Source organism: Watersipora subatra, chromosome 10 (assembly GCF_963576615.1).
Source record: "Watersipora subatra chromosome 10, tzWatSuba1.1, whole genome shotgun sequence".
Classification (NCBI taxonomy): Eukaryota; Metazoa; Bryozoa; class Gymnolaemata; order Cheilostomatida; family Watersiporidae; genus Watersipora; species Watersipora subatra.
In genome coordinates this window covers 55,164,719-55,184,492 of record NC_088717.1, presented here as the reverse complement: position 1 = coordinate 55,184,492, position 19,774 = coordinate 55,164,719, and the positions used below count along the sequence as shown (strand labels likewise).

The 19,774-nt window shown below is 37.4% G+C and overlaps 1 protein-coding gene across 9 annotated transcripts in view; it reads right to left on the bottom strand.

Annotated features, from left to right (window-relative positions):
* LOC137406570 (dedicator of cytokinesis protein 9-like) overlaps positions 1-19,774 on the bottom strand; it is a 106,056-nt gene that overhangs the window by 7,327 nt on the left and 78,955 nt on the right. For all 9 annotated transcript variants that reach the window (XM_068093165.1, XM_068093169.1, XM_068093162.1 and 6 more), the window contains 6 exons: positions 11,955-12,067; positions 10,726-10,848; positions 9,074-9,187; positions 7,796-7,939; positions 5,507-5,717; positions 2,991-3,164 (listed from right to left, as the gene is read on the bottom strand). In XM_068093165.1, coding sequence (XP_067949266.1) covers positions 2,991-3,164; positions 5,507-5,717; positions 7,796-7,939; positions 9,074-9,187; positions 10,726-10,848; positions 11,955-12,067 — 879 coding nt within the window. The remainder of the gene's footprint in view (positions 1-2,990; positions 3,165-5,506; positions 5,718-7,795; positions 7,940-9,073; positions 9,188-10,725; positions 10,849-11,954; positions 12,068-19,774) is intronic.

Here is a 19,774-nt window from a genome sequence, read left to right as displayed (position 1 = left end):
TATTTGCATATGCATGAATCATAGGAGAGCGATTGATTGATTTTTGAGGCTAACTCAAGTTTATTATGAGACCACCATCGTGGAAACATCTGATATTGCAACAAAGATTAAATTTTTCTGCTGTATACTTTCTATGGAGGAAATTAGTCCCAAAACGTTAAAAGGGATGCATGAGGAAACACCGGGAGGCCTCATAGGTTAGCTTATGAGTCACGAGACACTTGAGGTGAGATAATATCAAACCTATAGCGAAAACGAACAGGAAGGACGAAATGGGCTGAGAAAAATCGTGAAAGTATCATCAAATCACATGATCCCATAATCCGTGATTTGCCAGAACAGCAATGATGATAAATCCTAGATTAGACCAAAAAGATCTAGTAGATCTATTTATAGATTTTCCTACTTCCAACTTTCAAAATCATAGATTCCTAGAAAACTTAGATTCATCTCCCTTGGCTTACCTTTGATGCAATGACTGGGAACACGCGCTGCTGACTACAGCTACCACGTGAATACTTAAATATTTAAAGCGATATTCCATAAACAAACAATACAATAAATAACCTGGTCGGTAACTAAATAATTTCTACAAAACCACTAGACTTTTCTGCTGTCATACATCCTTAAATTGAGTTTTAAACCTTCCAAACTCTTTCATTTCAAGCCTTTCCATATATGCATCAGTATAAGTGCTAAAATTAATACTTTACTTTAAGTTTGGTGTTTTTTTTTGTCTTTTCAAAAACAGATGATGGATTGGTGATCACCTCAGCGCACATTCCAAGTGCTCAAATGGTGTCACAACTTGTCAGTGAATATTAATAGAGTTAAATCAATATTTAAATAAGGGAGAGACTCGGCTAGAGAGACAAAGGAGAGTTATTTGGGTTTACGAGATCTGACAGACAGATGATAACAACAAGTGCCTAGGAAAAATAATATAAATAATGATGGTATTATTTACACCGACGAAAAGGGCAAGCGAAAATGGTACATACGATCATGCTTCATTCGAAACTAAGAACTGTGAAGACATAAGACCTCGACATCAAATGATCTGCTCGACTAGAAATATTTTACCATATAAATCTGGCTAAGATATTACTGCCGTATTTTCATCAAAACGTTGTTACAGGAGCGATGCGAGGGTAAGCCAGAATTAAATGGTGAAAAGAAATGTTTGACGAAAATAAACTTTAAAACATAATTTCAATGAAGCAATCACCTGAGAATGCTTGCAAATGTCATTCAAATGCATGTGCTTGAAGAGTCATACATGAAGATGACTGACAACCTACTCATTTCTCTGACAATAAAAGCAAAGTGTTTACAAGTGCTTGCTCTTCAGCTATCAATTAAAATGGATGGACTAATAGAGGCCATTAAGTGAGTTATGCGCATGGTTAGCATAAATATATAAAATTTGTATTTAATAAACTGTTCAAAACAATCCAGCAGTTATGAATGAGACACAGTTATGATTAAGTGCAATGACAAACAAACTAGGCCATTAAAACCTTAATGCCCAAATATTGAAATAAACGCAAAGTTTTAAAGTGAAATGGCTAAATTGAACTGTACTGATCAGTTTCGGTAGCTCAAGAGGTTTGTGGGCCTTGTTGATTTTGCGAAAAGTTATACCTTTACACTCGCGTCTAACATGTTGAGGCAGACGCTACACGCAAAAACAGGAGGCTTTAAAAAAGATATGATCAAATGTACATAATTATCTATAACAGATAAACTTTAGCGATGTGATTAGTAATAAAGTCATTTGCACAAGAAAACAGCATGAATAAATCAACAAGAGACGAGTTTGAAAAATAGATTTTAGGAAAACACTAATAAAATCATTTGTGAGATAAATATCGACATAAAAAATCAACAAAAATCTTGACATTTAGCCAGTTTCAATGAGACCAATTTTATAGGCTAAAAGTTGATATACTAGATGATGTTATATATATATAGTAACACTTCGCCAATGAAGATCAATAAAAAATAGGGTAACTACAATTTTTGTGATAACATTTTAAAGATTGATCCAGAAAACTATTGTTCGTAAGAGATAGTCAGCCCGGAAAGATCGATCCCAAAGATGCCAACACTTAGTTGTCGGTTCGGTAGGGTGTTTGAAAAATACAACGCCACCCTTTATTAGAGCGTCACCTCTAATAAAGCGCCACTATAGGGAAAGAGTTAAAAAATAGAGCGCCATGGCACTCAAATAAAGGTTTTATGATACAAGACCCTGAAACTGAAAGCTCGTTGTTTGTGATAATGTTCTTATGCATCAGCATTACCACAACGCTGAAATCCCTCGTTTACACTATATTCAGAGCGAATGCCAGTTGTCGGCCAATCACATAAAATCTGTGTAGAAAATACCAAAAGCAGAAAATTCATGGAAGATTTTTCTCGACCAATCTTATATACTGTTAGCAGAAATTCCTAAACAGTAAAGCTTCGAGTTGCCATGTTTTATAAACCAACATTCTTTATGCATATTAAATTTGGTATCGTAGCACCGCAGAAATATGATATCAGAAATGGATAATTAATGGCCATAGATATCCTATGACTTGCAGGACTTAATGATTACCATATTTCAACATTTCTACCAACTTCAGAGGCAATAAGTACAAAGCCATTAACTGATAATCCATTCAATGGAACATTTTCTAGTCTTACTGTTTGAAAAACATAATTGAGATATCAGAACCACTTTGGGTAGCACAAAACATTCGGGCTGCAGTTATTGGTTTTATGAGATACTCATGCTGCCAAAAAGGAAAGTAACGAATAAAACCAAATACGGATGCTGAGAGAAAAAGACTGAGATGAAATGCTGATAAAAAAGCTTTCATAGGTTGCGCAAGACACTGATGCTGCCATGAATGTTGGAAAAAAGACGCAACAGAGTTGTAGCGCTGCTGGACTAGCTGGATTATGATTAACACAAACAACTGCTAGTGCTGAGAAGAGACCTTGGAGCTTGAGCTGCAGTTTCTTGATGTCAGGCTGACTGGAGTAGACCTCTAGGTTGAGTTCTGTCACCTTACTCGTCATCTCCTCGATGGCTACCTCTATTGGGGACAGATCTACCTCTTTCCTCCCGCTCACCAATATCCTCTTCTTCACATACGGGAAAGACTTGGCGGCTAAAGTTAAAAAAAAGTCTAAGTAAAGCACTGAGGCTACTTAAAAAGCTTCTTTATTATTAATAAAAAGAAGCAAAGTTCGACTGTGACTCAAGCCTGATAGCTGTTGATAGAACTCGGCACGGTGAAAAGATCATAAACCGGTCATGAATATTACTGGTACCCGAGCAGTCTAATGTGCTGAGAAAGATATTATTATTCTAATATATTATTATTATTATTATACATAATAACAATTATGTATAATTACTCAATGTTGGAACAACGTCGATAGGCGCAGGTGTTAGAGTTTTTGGCTACTAAGCCCAGTGTGATGAGTTCTAACTACATATGATGCATTCTTTTTCCCTAGCTTCCACGAGCTGTGGAAGCTAGGGAAAAAGTCTAGCTTTGGACAGACGGAAGGACACGACTCTTATTATAGTAAAGATTATTATTACGTTACCTAATTTTCGGTTGTAAGATATTTGTCATAAATAATATTTTTAGGCTTTAATAATTATTTTCAAGTTCTGCGCAGCTATTAGAGATTCTTCTTTTGTGCAAAATAAACCAGAACTAAAGCCCAACTTTGAACAGGCAATGCAGGAATGAAATTAAGTTGTATACTGGAAGGATGACACACAGACAAAGACAATAGAGGTTGATGAATAGTGTTCAGCTACTCTGTTGGGCAAATGAGATCTATTACCATGATTTCTATTTTAATTGCTCGTCAGCTTGCCAAAATATGAGTCTGCCATGATAAAGACAATAACATGTTAATTTCGTAATGCTTTACTTTCAAGCATCATTAACCAAAGATATTTTATTTTAATCGGTCTGCTTAGATGAAAAGAGAGAAAACTACAAGCATGATCTCTATCTGACTCTAAACCTTAACTGAACTAGTAATCTCACTATATCAACTATTTAAAGAATGTTTTATGAGAGGTCAATGCTACAAAATGCAGAATTGCTAACAAAGCATAACAGTTATTTTGTTTGGCAAACTGTATAGCAGTACCGAGAACACAACTCCAAAAACAACTCTCAATCATGGCTTGTGCTTATAATGGTATAAACACACTAGGCGATATTTGGAGCGATATCGCGCTGCGTGGCGCTAATCTGCGCTAGAATTCACTCAGCGTGCTCATGCAGAGCGATAACGTTAGACTTTCTCTACACAACTTTATCGCTAACGAGATGCATTTCGATTGGTTGGCTTTTACCAGAATGCAATTTTATGGCAGGTAATTATTTCTTATCGCTGTTCACCAACGTACAGCAGCGACAATTTGCTATTTTGTAACGATTGAAACATCTTCAGAACAAACACTGGATTGTTCATAAATTTAATAATAGCATTCCCAGTCCTGTACACCATAAAAAACAAAATTACAAAAATCCGAGTTGACAACCAACATTTGGAGTCAGGCGTTGCGCAGGTTGACCATCTTGAGAACGGTAAATATTTAATATATTAAGTATAAAAAACCACTACAAAATAAAATATGCTTAAAAATAGCAAAAAATATTACAGTTAAAAATACAATAATCGTTTTTCTTATATCTTCTTGTAGTGTAGGCAGTGTACAATCCGTGAAAGGGAGATAGGTTTAATAACAATTGCGTAAGTTGTTTACGTTGTCGCCTAGACGGCGCCATATTGACTAACCTAGATTTATTAACAACTCCGAAGAAACTAATGATACGGAATTTTATTGGCAGTTTGTGTGCCAATTATATCGTTTGCTAGTGAATCGCTCCAGTGTGTTTATGCACACGCCAGCGATATTTCCGCCCTCCTCATGACGCTCGCGATAAAATCGCCTAGTGTGTTTGGACCTTAATGCTAGGTGAGCAGCATAGACAGCCCCTACTTGCTTACTTGAGCAACTTTATATTTGAAAACAAAATTAATGTAGAGCAACTCTCAATGGGGTACTGTCTGTAAACGTCGAGCTAAGGTTGACTAAGTTCCCCCTAACAATCGGCAAAGACGATAAAAATATGCTAATCGTTAGTTACTGAAGCACAAGTTATGGTGTAACAAGAGAGAGGCCTGGAAAGAATGTAGCAAGAAGAGAGGGTCCTGGAAGGGGTTTAACAAAAAGAAAAAGTCCTGCAAGGGGTGTAACAAGAAGAGAAAGTCCTGGAAGGGGTGTAACCAAAAGAGAGAGAGTCCTGAAAGGGGTTTAACAATAACAGAGAGGACTACAAGGGATGTAACAAAAAGAGTAGTGCAAGGGATGTAACAAGAACAGAGAAGCCTGCAAGGGGTGTAACAAGAACAGAGCGTCCTGCAAGGAGTGTAACAAGAACAGTGTCCTGCAAGGGGTGTAACAGTAAGAACTCACTAGTTAGAATAGTTTTTTTCATCCACTGATCTGTGATCTCGCCATGTGCTTTGCCACTCTTAGTGAATGGCGTGTGAAAAACAAATCGTTTCACGTTGTTGTTTTTCTCAAAATCTGTTTTGCGTTCCAAAAGTTCCTTGTCTGTGAAGTGAGGAATGACATAGGTGACTTGGATGTAGGCAATATGAGGATCAAGATCCTTAGAGTTAACCTGCAAAAGTGACAAATGCCGGCGGGTAGAACTATAAAGAAATGTCTGACACCTACTATAAACTTATAATTACTTAGACAGTCATCTGGGTCAAATAACTTGGTTAAAATCTAGACCCAACAACTCCCAATCTACCTGTAGTATACAGTCATGCACACTGGCTAGCAACCTACCTGTAGTCTACCGTCATGCACACTGGATACCAACCTACCTGTAGTCTACTGTCACACACATTGTCTTCCAAAGTACCTGTAATGTACTTTCATGCACATTGGCTCCCAATCTACCTGTGGTCTATTGTCACGGGCCATGGCTCCCACCCTACCTAGAGCCCACTGTCATGCACACTGGGCATGGCAACTTCACCTGCATCATCACAAGGAGAAAGACTCATCCAATCTAGTTTGGTATACAACCGGCATACATAGACATACACTTAATTGAATTTGGTATACAACTGACCTACAAAGATGCACAACTAATCTAGTTTGATATACAACTGACCTACATAGATGCACAACCAATCTAGTTTGATATACAGTTGACCTACATAGATGCAAACTCGATCTAGTTTGGTATGCAACCGAGGAACATAGATGTACACCAAATTATCAAACAAAAAGGGACTATAGCTTCAAAGAGATCAAAAATATCATGTTCTAGCGAAGTGTAAGCATTTAGTTTTGTCAATGTATAAACTGGTTTAAGGCTGGCATTTTTACAGCGCGATGTAACTACATATTACACAGTTGCACTCTTAAAGTATTTTCTAGAACTTTCCCACGAGTTGGTTGAATGATCGTTTTTTTGTTCCTTTTTATCACCAGTCATTTTATTGCCTGCAGCGACATGATTTCAGTGAGAACTTTTATGATGCCGAGAGATCGCAAGCCAAGTAATATCCATCTTAACCGAGCATAAGGCTCTTGGTTAACCTTTTACACTCGAAAACATATGATAAAAAAACTAGCAGAATTTAAATCAAATAATTCAAAATAGTTTTTACTGTAATTCTCAAAATACAATCTTGTACAATCATGCTGTACGCGGAACTTTGGTAAGCCGAGGTAATCCAGTGCTACTGTTGTACAGAGCACCAGAGACACAACAGGTATAACGACTCCCATTGACTGATGAGGCTATGAGTAATGACATGCAAGCCAAAGAGCAAACAACATTCGATGACATCAGCTGATGACGATCTACCGCAAAAAATGCATTAAGGTACTTTATGCAAGCCCAACAGGGTCAGAGACAATAGCTGCATAGTGCTAAATCCTAACCGCAAGGAAGCGCCACTATTTGAAGTGAAATTAGTTCCAGAGAAAACAGAATTTAAAGAGGAAAATTGAGAATATTTAATGGAAAGTCAAACCGAGGGTGTGATATTGATGGATGAATGCGGCCCAAAGTTCCAATATTAGAATATGTATTGAGATAGGAGAGACAGGGACGGAGATAACGAGCTTATGTCCTGCATACCTTGCTCATGAAATCATTTGTTTGTAATAAGTGAAACACCTGGTTTCTCTTTCCCTAATTGTTATGCAGTGTCTATCTCCAAGAGATTTGAGATATTTGACGCCAACCATCCGGTCTCACTTGTAAAACCAACAATACCGTTATGACATTTTAAAGCTCAATTATTCATTATTTATTACAGTGTTACTATGTGAACAAAAGCATGATCTTAATTCGGTGTTGGAAGGAGAAAAAATGTGTTCAACTCAATAGCCGATTTCCATGTTAATGAAAGGTATGTCGCCGAAGTGATACAAGAAGGAGTCATAGTCTAACTTCTAACAAGGCTTAAGAGGATTATAGCTTGTGATGGCGCCTTGGGTATCCCGGTTCAACTATAGCCGCTATAATGCTGTCCTTCCATGACTACATCGGACACACCTCTGTAGTCATGGAAAAAACCGAAACATCGAAACCAAAACCACAAGTTTAGTAGCAAACCATGAGTAGCTCCGATACCCTGCTAAGTTTTGAAGTAATCTTCCAAAAGTGGATTCCTTGAGAGTATAACTACTGCCACAACTATCACAAACTATCATCTACTAGTAACAACAAACCTTCTTGCTATCCTGAAGGATCTTAACTATGTCATGGCCAAACTTTTCTCCATGAAGAGTTTTTAGACGCTCGCATATCTCAGGCAGTTGAGTGACTTTTGGCTCCTTATATATGTACTCTTTACCATCCTCGTCCTCAAAGGCCTGCAGCAATGAGAGAAAAAAAGGTGAAAGGCAAATTCATAATGAGGATTAAATTTCTCCAGAGATCAGCGCTTGCTATTTCTTATGCATCTCTGAAACAATTATTTTGGAAGAGAACACTGGAGTAATCTCCTCCCGTGATAATAATAAAGTGTATACATAAAAGGACAACTCTGCCAATTGGTTTTATATTTTAATAAGCTGATAAAGGAATTACCGCAATAATCCCAAAACTCCACGAGCTCTGATCTCCATGACAAACGCAATTCTCTCATACATGGGAAGACAAATTTGAGCAAATGTAACTTGGTGAACAGCTCTGTTTATAAAAATGTGTAGTATGAGACACACTGTATATATTTTATGAGATATTCTAATCATTACAGCCCTTAGAGAAGTACAATTACTAACAAGTAATTACTTGTTGGTAATTTTGTACTAACAAGTACAACATTACCAACCAGGATGTTTATTGCTTATCGTACATATAATATTTAACTTGGAATCAACCTTCCAACACTTGCTGTACTACCAATAACAACGCTGACTACACACTCCAACCACAGTTAGATCTTTGCTATGCTACTCTGTCTGTGATAGTCTGTGCCAAAGTAGGTCAGCATTTATTTTATTTGAGGCTGCAGTTGGCTTATTTTGCAGCAATAATCAGCCAGTTTACTCATTTCATCATCTGTAGCTTCAAGTCTTGGCTTTATTAACAACTGTAGGTGGGGTAAACCATTTCCAACAGATGCATCCGCTAACAATATCTGATATCCACTACTAACTAAATGCGTCAATGTATCACAAATACCTGCCACTTACGAACTATTTTTAAGCCAGTGCTACTTCTAGTAGAAAACATAATGTAACTCTGGAAAATAACTAACTCAAGGCTGAAAAATAAAATAAGATGCATACATAACTTTGGCAGAGCTCACTGAAACTAACAGTATAGAGAAGTCTGTCCATCTATTAGTTCGTTAATTTACATAGAATGGGAGCTTTCCAAATGTGCCAAGTATATCGGTTGACTGGTACTTGCTTCACCATAAAAATAAGAGAAGGCTGGCAGCTGATTGGTACGTACTTACCATAAAAACAAAGGAAGGGTGACAGCTAATTTCGACTTACCTCACCATAAAACGCCACCCGAAAGTAACTGCCTAGCATTCTCTTGCATGTTTTGGTCACTTGAACAGCCTTGCTGTATGCCTCATGTAGGGTATGATAGCAATCAGCTAGATTCTACATAGAAGACATGACATCACATGTATAATAATCACTCGCTGTGGTGCCGCAAAAGCAAACCTAACAAGCCTGCTTCAACCCTCGATGCTATAAGTGTCCTGAAATAAATCTGAAAATCTTTTACAAAAGTATGAAGATTCTCGACAAAAGCAGAAAAACATTTGAACTACTTCGCCAAAGAATCACAGCCAACCGATCATAACAAGGAAATGTAACGAAAAAGAGAGGAGATAGCTAAGACTGTCACATATGAAAAGCTTTCTGCTGATCCTTGGAAGTTAAGGACATGATGAAATGATGAAATTAATATGACTTGAAAGTAATCTTCATTTATCTTTTTGGAGTTGCCTTATCGCCAAGAGCATGTTTTAACGAATACGCATAGATTTTTCCCATCTTAGCTTATCAATAGAAGATACAGCAAAACTACTTCACAAGAAACAAAGTCTACACTCTGACAGCTAATGATACAATCAAAAGATGCGTATCAAATGAATAATCCTTGGAAATAACTCCAAAACATTGGGTTATTTTGGATATGAACAAAATCTTAGAGCTGTACAAGATTGAAGACTGAATTCTAATATTGTTCAGAGAATGCAAAAGCATTGCGGAGTACTACACCACTGGCAATCAAACAACAAATTCAGATTGTTTACGACTATAATATAATAAACCAACCTTTTGTTAACTTTACATTCAAATGTCTCATTCAAATAAGAAACTTGTGCTATAAAAATGGTTTCACATTTGTTACTAAGAGAATTATGACACTACTAATCTTACAAAACAATCTACTGCTAAACTGCTAATACATTGATTTTCCGTAATGACTCGGTTAGGTGACCTTTTATCAGAAATCTATTAGCCTTTTTGCGACTAATTAATTTTTGAACAAAGTTTCGTGACGGAAGTATCGCGTGACGAAAGTATCACGCGACGAAAGTATCGCGCGACGAAAGTATCACGTGACGAAAGTATCACGCGACGAAAGTATCACGCGACGAAAGTATTGCGTGATGGAAATATCACGCGACGGAAATATCACGCGACGGAATTATCATGAAAATCTCTCTTGCTAACAAGAAAATTACAACTCTGTTTTTCGTAAATGCTCTCAAATATACTCAGGTCAAAGGTCGGAGGTCACAAAATTATTACATAAAAGACAACTGTTCAATTAGTATTACGGATGACTACCCTGTAAAATTGAAGCAGGTGTTATTCACACAACTTACCATGTAAGAGAGGTCAAGGATAGATAGAGTTTGTAAAATAACTACAAACACTACTGGCTAGCAAGGATCTCTTTTAACAAACATTTCTAAAAAAATTATCACAATTGAATTTGTTACAGTTCTATCACCACACAAGCAAGTGTGTACATAAGATTAACATCTTGGTTAGTGCATCTTTGTACCACCTTTCTATGAAACCATAGACAAAGTCAGACTATTCTTGTCATTTCAAGGATGGTTACAATAGGAGAGAACAACTCTGATCAATCTACAGAAGTTTACTTCACAAATAGTTACCTCCAAATCACGTTTCTTCTCATAGAGAGGGATTACAATTCTGTATAGACTTCCAAGGGCTTCAAACCGCTCGGCCTCTGTTAGATGCTTGGCAGCCGTCTGCAGGGTCTCTATTAAGGTGTCCTGTAAGAGTAACAGTACTAGTTATTAAGGTGTCATGTAGGAGTAACAGTATCAGTGAATAAGGTGTCCTTTAAGAGTAACAGTACCAGTTATTAAGGTGTCCTCTAGGAGTAACAGTACCAGTTATTAAGGTGTCCTCTAGGAGTAACAGTACCAGTTATTAAGGTGTCCTCTAGGAGTAACAGTACCAGTTATTAGGGTGTCCTCTAGGAGTAACAGTACCAGTTATTAAGGTGTCCTCTAGGAGTAACAGTACCAGTTATTAAGGTGTCCTCTAGGAGTAACAGTACCAGTTATTAAGGTGTCCTCTAGGAGTAACAGTACCAGTTATTAAGGTGTCCTCTAGGAGTAACAGTACCAGTTATTAAGGTGTAATTTAAATTTTTAAACATTTCCACTGTACATGAAATATTGAGTGGGCAGCAGTAAAAATGTGTGGTCGGCAGAATTTGAATGTATCATCTCAAACAGGGCAGACCAGAGGGAAAATATCTAAAGATGAGTTTGACACGCTATATACATCTATATAAAGTACAACTGTATTGCAATTTTTTTAGAGTCCTGCAATGACGAGTGGATGAATTTTTGTGGAGGTCTCGATTGCAAAACTATAGCGTTCAGTGATGACCAGGGGGCTGTCCAATCATTCATTTCAATATACCTGTAGACCTAAAAAACCTACAGCCATATTAGTTAACACCATTTAAAAATGACAAAATTTGACTAACAAAGCACCGATAAGTTTCTAAATTATTCAAATATAATACGGTCAGTAAAAACAAAATTTAGGTTTTTTCATTGAAGTCAATGATGTAATCCAATGTGCAACAAACTTAATAAAATTGACCAATTAGCCCATAAATCATGCGACGATGCAATTTCTTTGTCGAAGGACGGCAACAACTCCAAATGGCTTTGTAGTTAACAATGAGAAACTGTAAAAAGAAAGAGGCTATAATGCTACCTACATGTTTAGAAATAAAACACGATGGAAAGAGATTTTGAGTGACTAAGTAAGGCTGGGCAAATTATAGCAATCATTTCTGGCTCCCAAAATACGGAAAAGGAAAAAAGGATCAGTGGTGGAGATGAATAACACTAGAAACCTCAGTGTACTGTAGCTCCTCTATAACGGCTCTGTCATCAATAGTATTGGACTCATCATCTATGACATTGCTTGAGAGATCATGGAGCACTTTGCAGCCAGATGGCATCCGACCTGTAAGCACAAAAAACTTATATCACAGTCGGCTTCTAGTTTAGAAGTTGTCTTCTTTACATGCCAACAACTCCAGCAACATAAAAGTAATTTGCAGAATTGTCCTATCACCAATTTCACTCCAATTTAGGCAGCAGTGTGAACGATGTTTTGATATACTGGATTTATCGTTAATCCTGGCAGCGAAGAATATTCTTAGGCCTGTTTAAGATCAATGTCGTATGTATGTCGTGAAAGGTGCTGCGCTCTGCTATGCAAACTTATGAAGGTGCATAAGTGATGTAAACGGAATAGCTATGAAATTGCAGGGTGCCGCAACTAAATTGTGCCCACACTCCACAAGAGAATTATCTGCCGCGATCGTGTGTAGGTGCGAACTCGCTACGCTAAGATTGACGTGAATCGAGTGTGCCGCGTAACTTCAGGCTCATTATGTAGTTAGTCCCTCCACCGCAAAAGAGATGAGTCAAGGACTTTGTTCATTTATTGACAACGTAGTAGGGTCTTTGTTTTCACAGGTTTAGTGTAGTTATTATGTCTGGTATGAATATGGAGGGTTTGCCACTGTTGAAGAAATACAATTTATGGAAGAGATACGAGAAAATATGAAGTTTTGCAAGACAAGCATTAAACAGCAAAAAAACTACAAAAAGCAATGCATGGTTGAATATCGCTGCCAAGTTCAATGCCACAGTTGAGGATTGCAAAACTTTTATTTAATCTTTTTAACAATGGAAAAACAGCAATTCATCTTTTTGTCGGTTGGTTGTAAAGCGCCATCTTTAATAGATTTAAATGGTGAAAGACGCTAGTAATGATGTCATGTCATTTTGGCCAGTTCTTGAAACTGGCCAAAATGCAATTGGCGCGAAGTCGTGTGCTCTTTACGAATTGCTGTTTTGAAAATAATCGGGGACGCAACCGCTCGCGTGAACTGAAAGGCACAATTGATTATCCAAAAATATTGGTCTGAACTAAGCTACGACCATGGCCTGGTTATCACCACCATGGCAATACCACACCAGTATCACATCTGTATAATGTTCTCCTAACATACAAAAAACCTATTTAGGTTGCAACTATAGTGGTCATCAATGGTTGCGCTATGTAGCTAAAAGAGAAATTGGGATGAGAATCCTGCCTCCCATAATAAAACTAAGACATACTATATGAATCATGTATCATGTTACACTTACATAGTAGATTAAAATGGTGATTCATTGCTATTTGAAATTTGGTAAGAATTGCCCAAAGCCAAACTCATAGGAGAGTTCTATGAGTTACATAGAGTGATCTGCATGGTCTGCGCACATTAAATATCAACTTACAAAAAAAATTTCATAGATGTTATTGGAAAGTATCATTCATTTTTTATCAATTGCAGTTGTTTTTGATGTTTGAGGTGATCTGACTTCTACAATGTTTCAAGATTAAAATCGACAAAACTTGATCACGATTAAAACACTCCGCTAACAAAAACGTGCGAAATGACATCACTAGTTGCGATCGTTGCTATAGGCTATTGTGTTCGATTTGCAGAGTTATGTGTCTTTATTCTGTCGGTCTCTTTGCAACTACATGTATAGACATCATAACTGCACTTTAGCTTGATCTGAGTGTTTTAACTGCGATTAAGTTTTGGCGATTTTAATCTCGAAACATTCCTGGCAGTCAGATCACCTCAAAATAAAACACGATCGCAAATCATAGGATAAAATTTTATAAAAGCTCATTTTAACAGTGTTGAAAACAAGCAACATGTTTGTGATCTCGAGTAATTTACCAATGGCATTTTATACAACTGTATGCCAATACACAAAAAAGACCTGTCTATGGGTGTCTACCTGTCTACCTGTGTCTATAGGCCACTTTCAAACCTACTTCTGGCATAAATCGGAACATGAAGTTATTACTTTTTAAACATTGCAACGTTCTACTGTCATACCTCCTTTGGAGGATATTTCGATAAGAAGAAAAGTCAAAAATCAAAATCAAATAATCAACGAGTATTGAAATATAAGACACAAACTTAACTAATCTAAAAATTGTCTCAAACTCCTGTAGAACTTGCCTGGCCCTTGAGTAGGAATACGATGATGATACGTAGCCTATTGCTACGATGCTGTATAAATGTTAACATCGACAAATGCTGCAATGCTATATATAAGTTAACATCGACTAACACTGCAATGCTGTATATAAGTTAACATAGACTAACACTGCAATGCTATATATAAGTTAACACGAATGAATGCTGCTGCTCATATGACATGTGTTGTGTTGTTATACTAGTAGGAAGGTGGCATTATATGGATTAATAAAGACTGAGAGGAGGTCATTATGTAATTGCTCTTGGATGTCTTATATCTGATGCAGTCACTGATTGATCGAGTCACGACCTCACACAATGTATAGTCAGTCATTTTTGCTAATGCGGTTGATGATAGGACGTCTATGCAAAGCGTGATAGGATCTATTACAGCAGTTATACAGGTACAGGAATAAGTAGATCATTGGTGGTGAGGTCATGAAATTAAAACAAATCACGATAGCACTAATAATACCATCTGCTGTACATACATGAGCTGTATGTACAGAGTTTGTTACTGTTGTCATTTTATTACTAACTAACTGTGACAGTTGATAGCCAACAGGATGTACAACTTGGTTCGTAATCTGGAGAAGTCTCAAAGTAACTAGCATGCATGGTTTTTTAATAATCTTGCTAAAATACAAAAAATCCACGCAGAATTTTATGGAGCAATAATGCGATGCATAGACCTTGAGCTACTTGGTAAAGACTCGAATGACCTTATATGAGACACAAAAAATGCAGTGTAGTTCAAGATGAACTTACACTAGTCTTTGTAGATTTATCAGAAAGTATCGGTATTTTTCTATCATTTGTGATTGTTTTCGATGTTTGAAGTGATCTGACTGTCCGAATGCTTCAAGATTAAAATCTACAGAACTTCATCGTAGTTAAAATGCTCAGAAGAAAAATATGTGTGAAATGACGTATATTAGTCGCTATCGCTGCTAAAGCTGATATCAGCTATTGTGTTCAAGTAGCAGCGTTACACGTCTCTATTCTGTCAGTCTCTTTGCAACTAGAGATACCATAGTCGTACTTTTGCTTGATCAAGTTTTATCGCGTTTAATCTTGAAACATCCTGGCAGACAAATCACATCAAACATTAAAAACAATCGCAAATGACAAAACATACCGATACTTTCTGATAAAATCTACTAAAATTTTATGTAAGTTCATTTTTGGTGAATAGTGAAGTTTTTCCTGGTTAGTAGGATATATAGCTTACTGCCTCACATCCCTAATTTTTAATACTTGTTATAGCCTATAGGCTAATGAGAAATAAGCAACATATTTAGCTGAGCACGGAGATGAAAGTTCTTATGGGAATGCCGAGGGAGAGACTGCTAGCTACTTAAAGTACAACTCTTCTTTCAGATTTCATTATCTCTGATGCAAATTAGGCTTGCATAGACGTCAACTACTGGCATTAAAACTGTACGAAACATGTGCATGTCAATGATATTTTATGTGACAGGAAATGGATATGGCAATCACATAAGAAGAAGTCTTTCGATTACTGACTCAGTCCGGCAAAGAATAGCTTGCTCTTGGCACAGTGACCAGTAATTTGATTTGCGAAAGACCTCTTCGTGGATAGTAGTGGCAGCCAGTCTCTTCTCTCTTTTTCTCTCACTGATTGAGTGAGCATAAAAAAAAGAATGAACACCAGCCTACCAGCCGATGGTATAGAAAGTACAGGTATCGAGGTGGGGCTGCAATGGACAAACACATCTTCACTTCTCGAATATCTTGCACCTCTGCTAGCGATACTGCTAATCATATTGGTAGCCCTCATCAGCCTTCACCTTAGCGTCGTCTGCAAAAGGAGCAGTCCTTACATCGGTCGTCCATCAGCGATGTCATCATGGAGAGGCAGCAAACGATTCAGCCTATCACCTTTAGATTCTGGTATGGACAATCTCTCGTGCAGACGAATGGCGAGTGTCTACTTTAACACGCAAACGTCGGAGAATGAAGGAAACCAACAACATCTGCTGCCTCAGATCTGCTTCAACAAACAGACCTCAGAGAGTGAGGCATGCCAACAACAGGTATTGCCGCAGATATTAGTAAGCAGCACGAGTGCACCCAACATCACGAGACTAGACTATGGAGACAATTTATCCGTGAGAAGACAGACAACATGGGACGGTAGACCAAAGACACCAGACGAAATGTGGACCAGAACTTTGAAACGCTTGTCCGAGGATATGGGAGGAAGTTCAGACAATTTTCGGCGTGCTTCACCAACCGAACTTCATGGGATGGGCAGCAATAGACGCCGGTCACTGCTTCCTGAGAGCACAAGATTCTTTGGAAATCATAACAGGCTCTCGCCGCCCTCGACCATTTATGAAAACAAAAAGGTAAGCGTGAGAAGAAATAGCAAACCAGTAAAGCTGGTCATAAAACACGATAACCGGAGAGAGAAGATGACAGGAAGCAGCTTGGACTCTGACGAATTATCATCATGTCATGCGCTATCTGAGTTGCAAGAGGTATCAGCATGCTGTGAGCTGTCAACTTGTAAAAAGTTGACAGTAGTCAAAAATGAAGACTTGGGTTTCATGCAAGCTGAATCATGTGGAATCATGGAGAAAGGATCAAAACCGAGCTGAAGTGATCGGTGATATCATATCCATTAATACAAAATGGCTATGACACTTTTTCGAAATATTCATCAACCATTTTTCCAATTGACAAGAAAAGATCGAATGCGCTTGCACAAAGTATCTAATGCAAGAGCAGAGCGGACATACTCTAAATGTTTCGTAGAATGGGAGAAACTAACGGAGAGACAAAGTAACTCAGTGGCTCCACTCATTACACAACAGTCTAATCTCAAGAGGGCTGTACATCTACTACATGTCTTCAAACTATATAGTCAGCCTGAATCACAATCGCCATAACATACTGAATGCTTCAAAGTGCACAAACAATTAGAAAAGACTCACTTAAACTAGGATGATATACAAATACTAGCAAACATACTGCTAGAACAAGATTTAAACCTGTTTTAACTAGTAAATACTTGTTATATACGTAATTCAGAATATAGTATATAATTAATAATCAATGACATATTTTGTTCCTTGTGTTTACAAACTTGTAGGTGTATCTATAAGCATTCAAAATAGAGACTCGTATGTAAGTGTTGATCATTGTGTAATAATGATATCGATTGGAGGGTACTCTCTTAGGCAAGTACCGGCGAGTGCTCACAAACCTATTATTCAGAGCTAGCCTGTTCTCCGCTATATGTAACATTTTACCTTACATTTGAATAATCTCAGCCAACATTAATGGAAGCGCTACTGTGCAGTTGACAGCTCCCAAAATGCTTTGCTGACATCTCAAATGTCCACTAACACTCTAATATGTGAGTATGTAGCCTACAACTTTTGCCATTGATTTTATATCCTAAATACAAAATCCCTTTTGACGAATCTATTCCTTTGGGTAGCCTGGAGTAAGAGTTACATCCTAAAAAGATGATTACAATGTAAGTGAAGTAAAACTTTCAACACGGGAACTTCGGTTAGAAAACCAGCAGAAGTTACAAAAACGTAAGAACTTGCAACTAATGCTCTGTTCGGTTTGACTGGGTGTATTTCACGTACTCCCGTTTAATTGGACAACATACTATTAGCGAGTTCAATATTTACTTTATTATCTGACTAGCGTGAAGTTGTAAATAACACAATGAATATTTTGTCCTCCATAATGTTTACTATATATAGGTAAAAGATCACATGATATAAAGCAAGAAATAGTTAGAACCAAATAAATTACCGGAGTTCTATTCAGATTAGTAAGGCAGCTCATAAATTTTGGTGGCTTCGACTGGGATTTGTATACTCATGAAACTTTGGTACAGCTTTAGTACTCATTTAGTGTAGTACAACTTTAGTGCCCTCTCCATGGCTGTGTTATTCAGCGACCACTAACAGTTGAAGATGAACTTCCACTAAGTTTTAGTAGACTCTATCAGAAAGTATCGGTATTTTTTATCAATTGCGATTGTTTTTGATGTTTGAGGTCATCTGACTGCCACAATGCTTTTTCATCAAGCTTAAGATTGACAAAACTTGATTGAAGTTAAAACACTCAGATCAGGCAAATGTGCGACTATGATGTTGATAGTTGCAAAGAGACCAACAGAATAGAGACGCATAATTATGTAACTGCATAACAATAGCCGATATCAACTAGAGCAATGATAACAACTAGTGGCATCATTTCGCACGTATTTTTCAGAGCGATTTAACCGCGATCAGATTTTGTGTATCTTAATCTTGATACATCCTGGCAGTCATATGACCTCAAACATCAAGCGCAATCGCAAAAAATAGAACAATACTTAGACTTTCTGATCAAATACACCTAAGCTTTGAGTAAGTTCATCTTTGAAGTCGGCAGGACGACTATGTTTAACACGAACATTACATGTCGGCAGAATGACTATGTTTAACATGAACATTACATGTCGGCAGAACGACTATGTTTAACACAAACATTACATGTCGGCAGAATGACTATGTTTAACACAAACATTACATGTCGGCAGGACGACTATGTTTAACACAAACATTACATGTCGGCAGAATGACTATGTTTAACACGAACATTACATGTCGGCAGAACGACTATGTTTAACATGAACATTACATGTCGGCAGAATGACTATGTTTAACATGAACATTACGTCAACCACGTATAGCTTAACAACAAGTTTACACCTAGAATACTTGAATACGGCTTTACGGCTGAAATAATCTGACTGACAGTAGTAAATAACCTCGTTATATTGCTGAGACAACATACTATTAACTAAGATATGCAAATTTTCTTATCTGTAACAACTGATTGTCAGAGCTAGCAGTTTCATATGTACACCCGACAATTGTACAGAGCAATTTAGAAGGCTATAAAACCAGAGTACGGCTATATATAGCCTATGCACACTCACCTACTTTATGGCACCTGGATACCCATGCACCGCAAAGCCTGTGAGCAGCGATACGCTATACATGCTATACATGAGTCTTTGCGTACTGTCAGCAAACGCTAGCTTAGCTAGAGAGAATGAGTTTAAACCTTGGAATAATGAGATTGAAGACTTCCAACACTATTAGTCTGTCCAAAATGGCACAGCATTTATAAGAGGTATGCTAAACAAGGAGTTGCTTTCCTTGCTTGCAAAACTGCTAAATTACTGTCTTTCTTAAAGGTTGACTTGCAACAAAATTCACATTACAGCTATTTGATATTTAAAGGTTCACCATGTCTTACTCTGCTGTGTTGTAAGTGCAAAATATGTGTAAATGTGATTACAAGCTCGTAAAAGCTCAAAAATGAACAGTTTATCGCCGCCATCCCAAAAACGCCAGTTTGTAATCTCTTTATTCGATGACGTACTCAAACATTCTGGTTAATGTTTTTACACGTGATGTTATCACGTGAAATGAAACGCCAATAAAAGGCTCAATATAAAACGTCTCATAGCACTAGTTTATGACAAACACTTCGGGTTCTACCGGAAGGTCCGTATCAAATATAGATGCTCACTACTTTACAGTTTCATTTCAGCCTGGTCTAATCATCTTGTCATA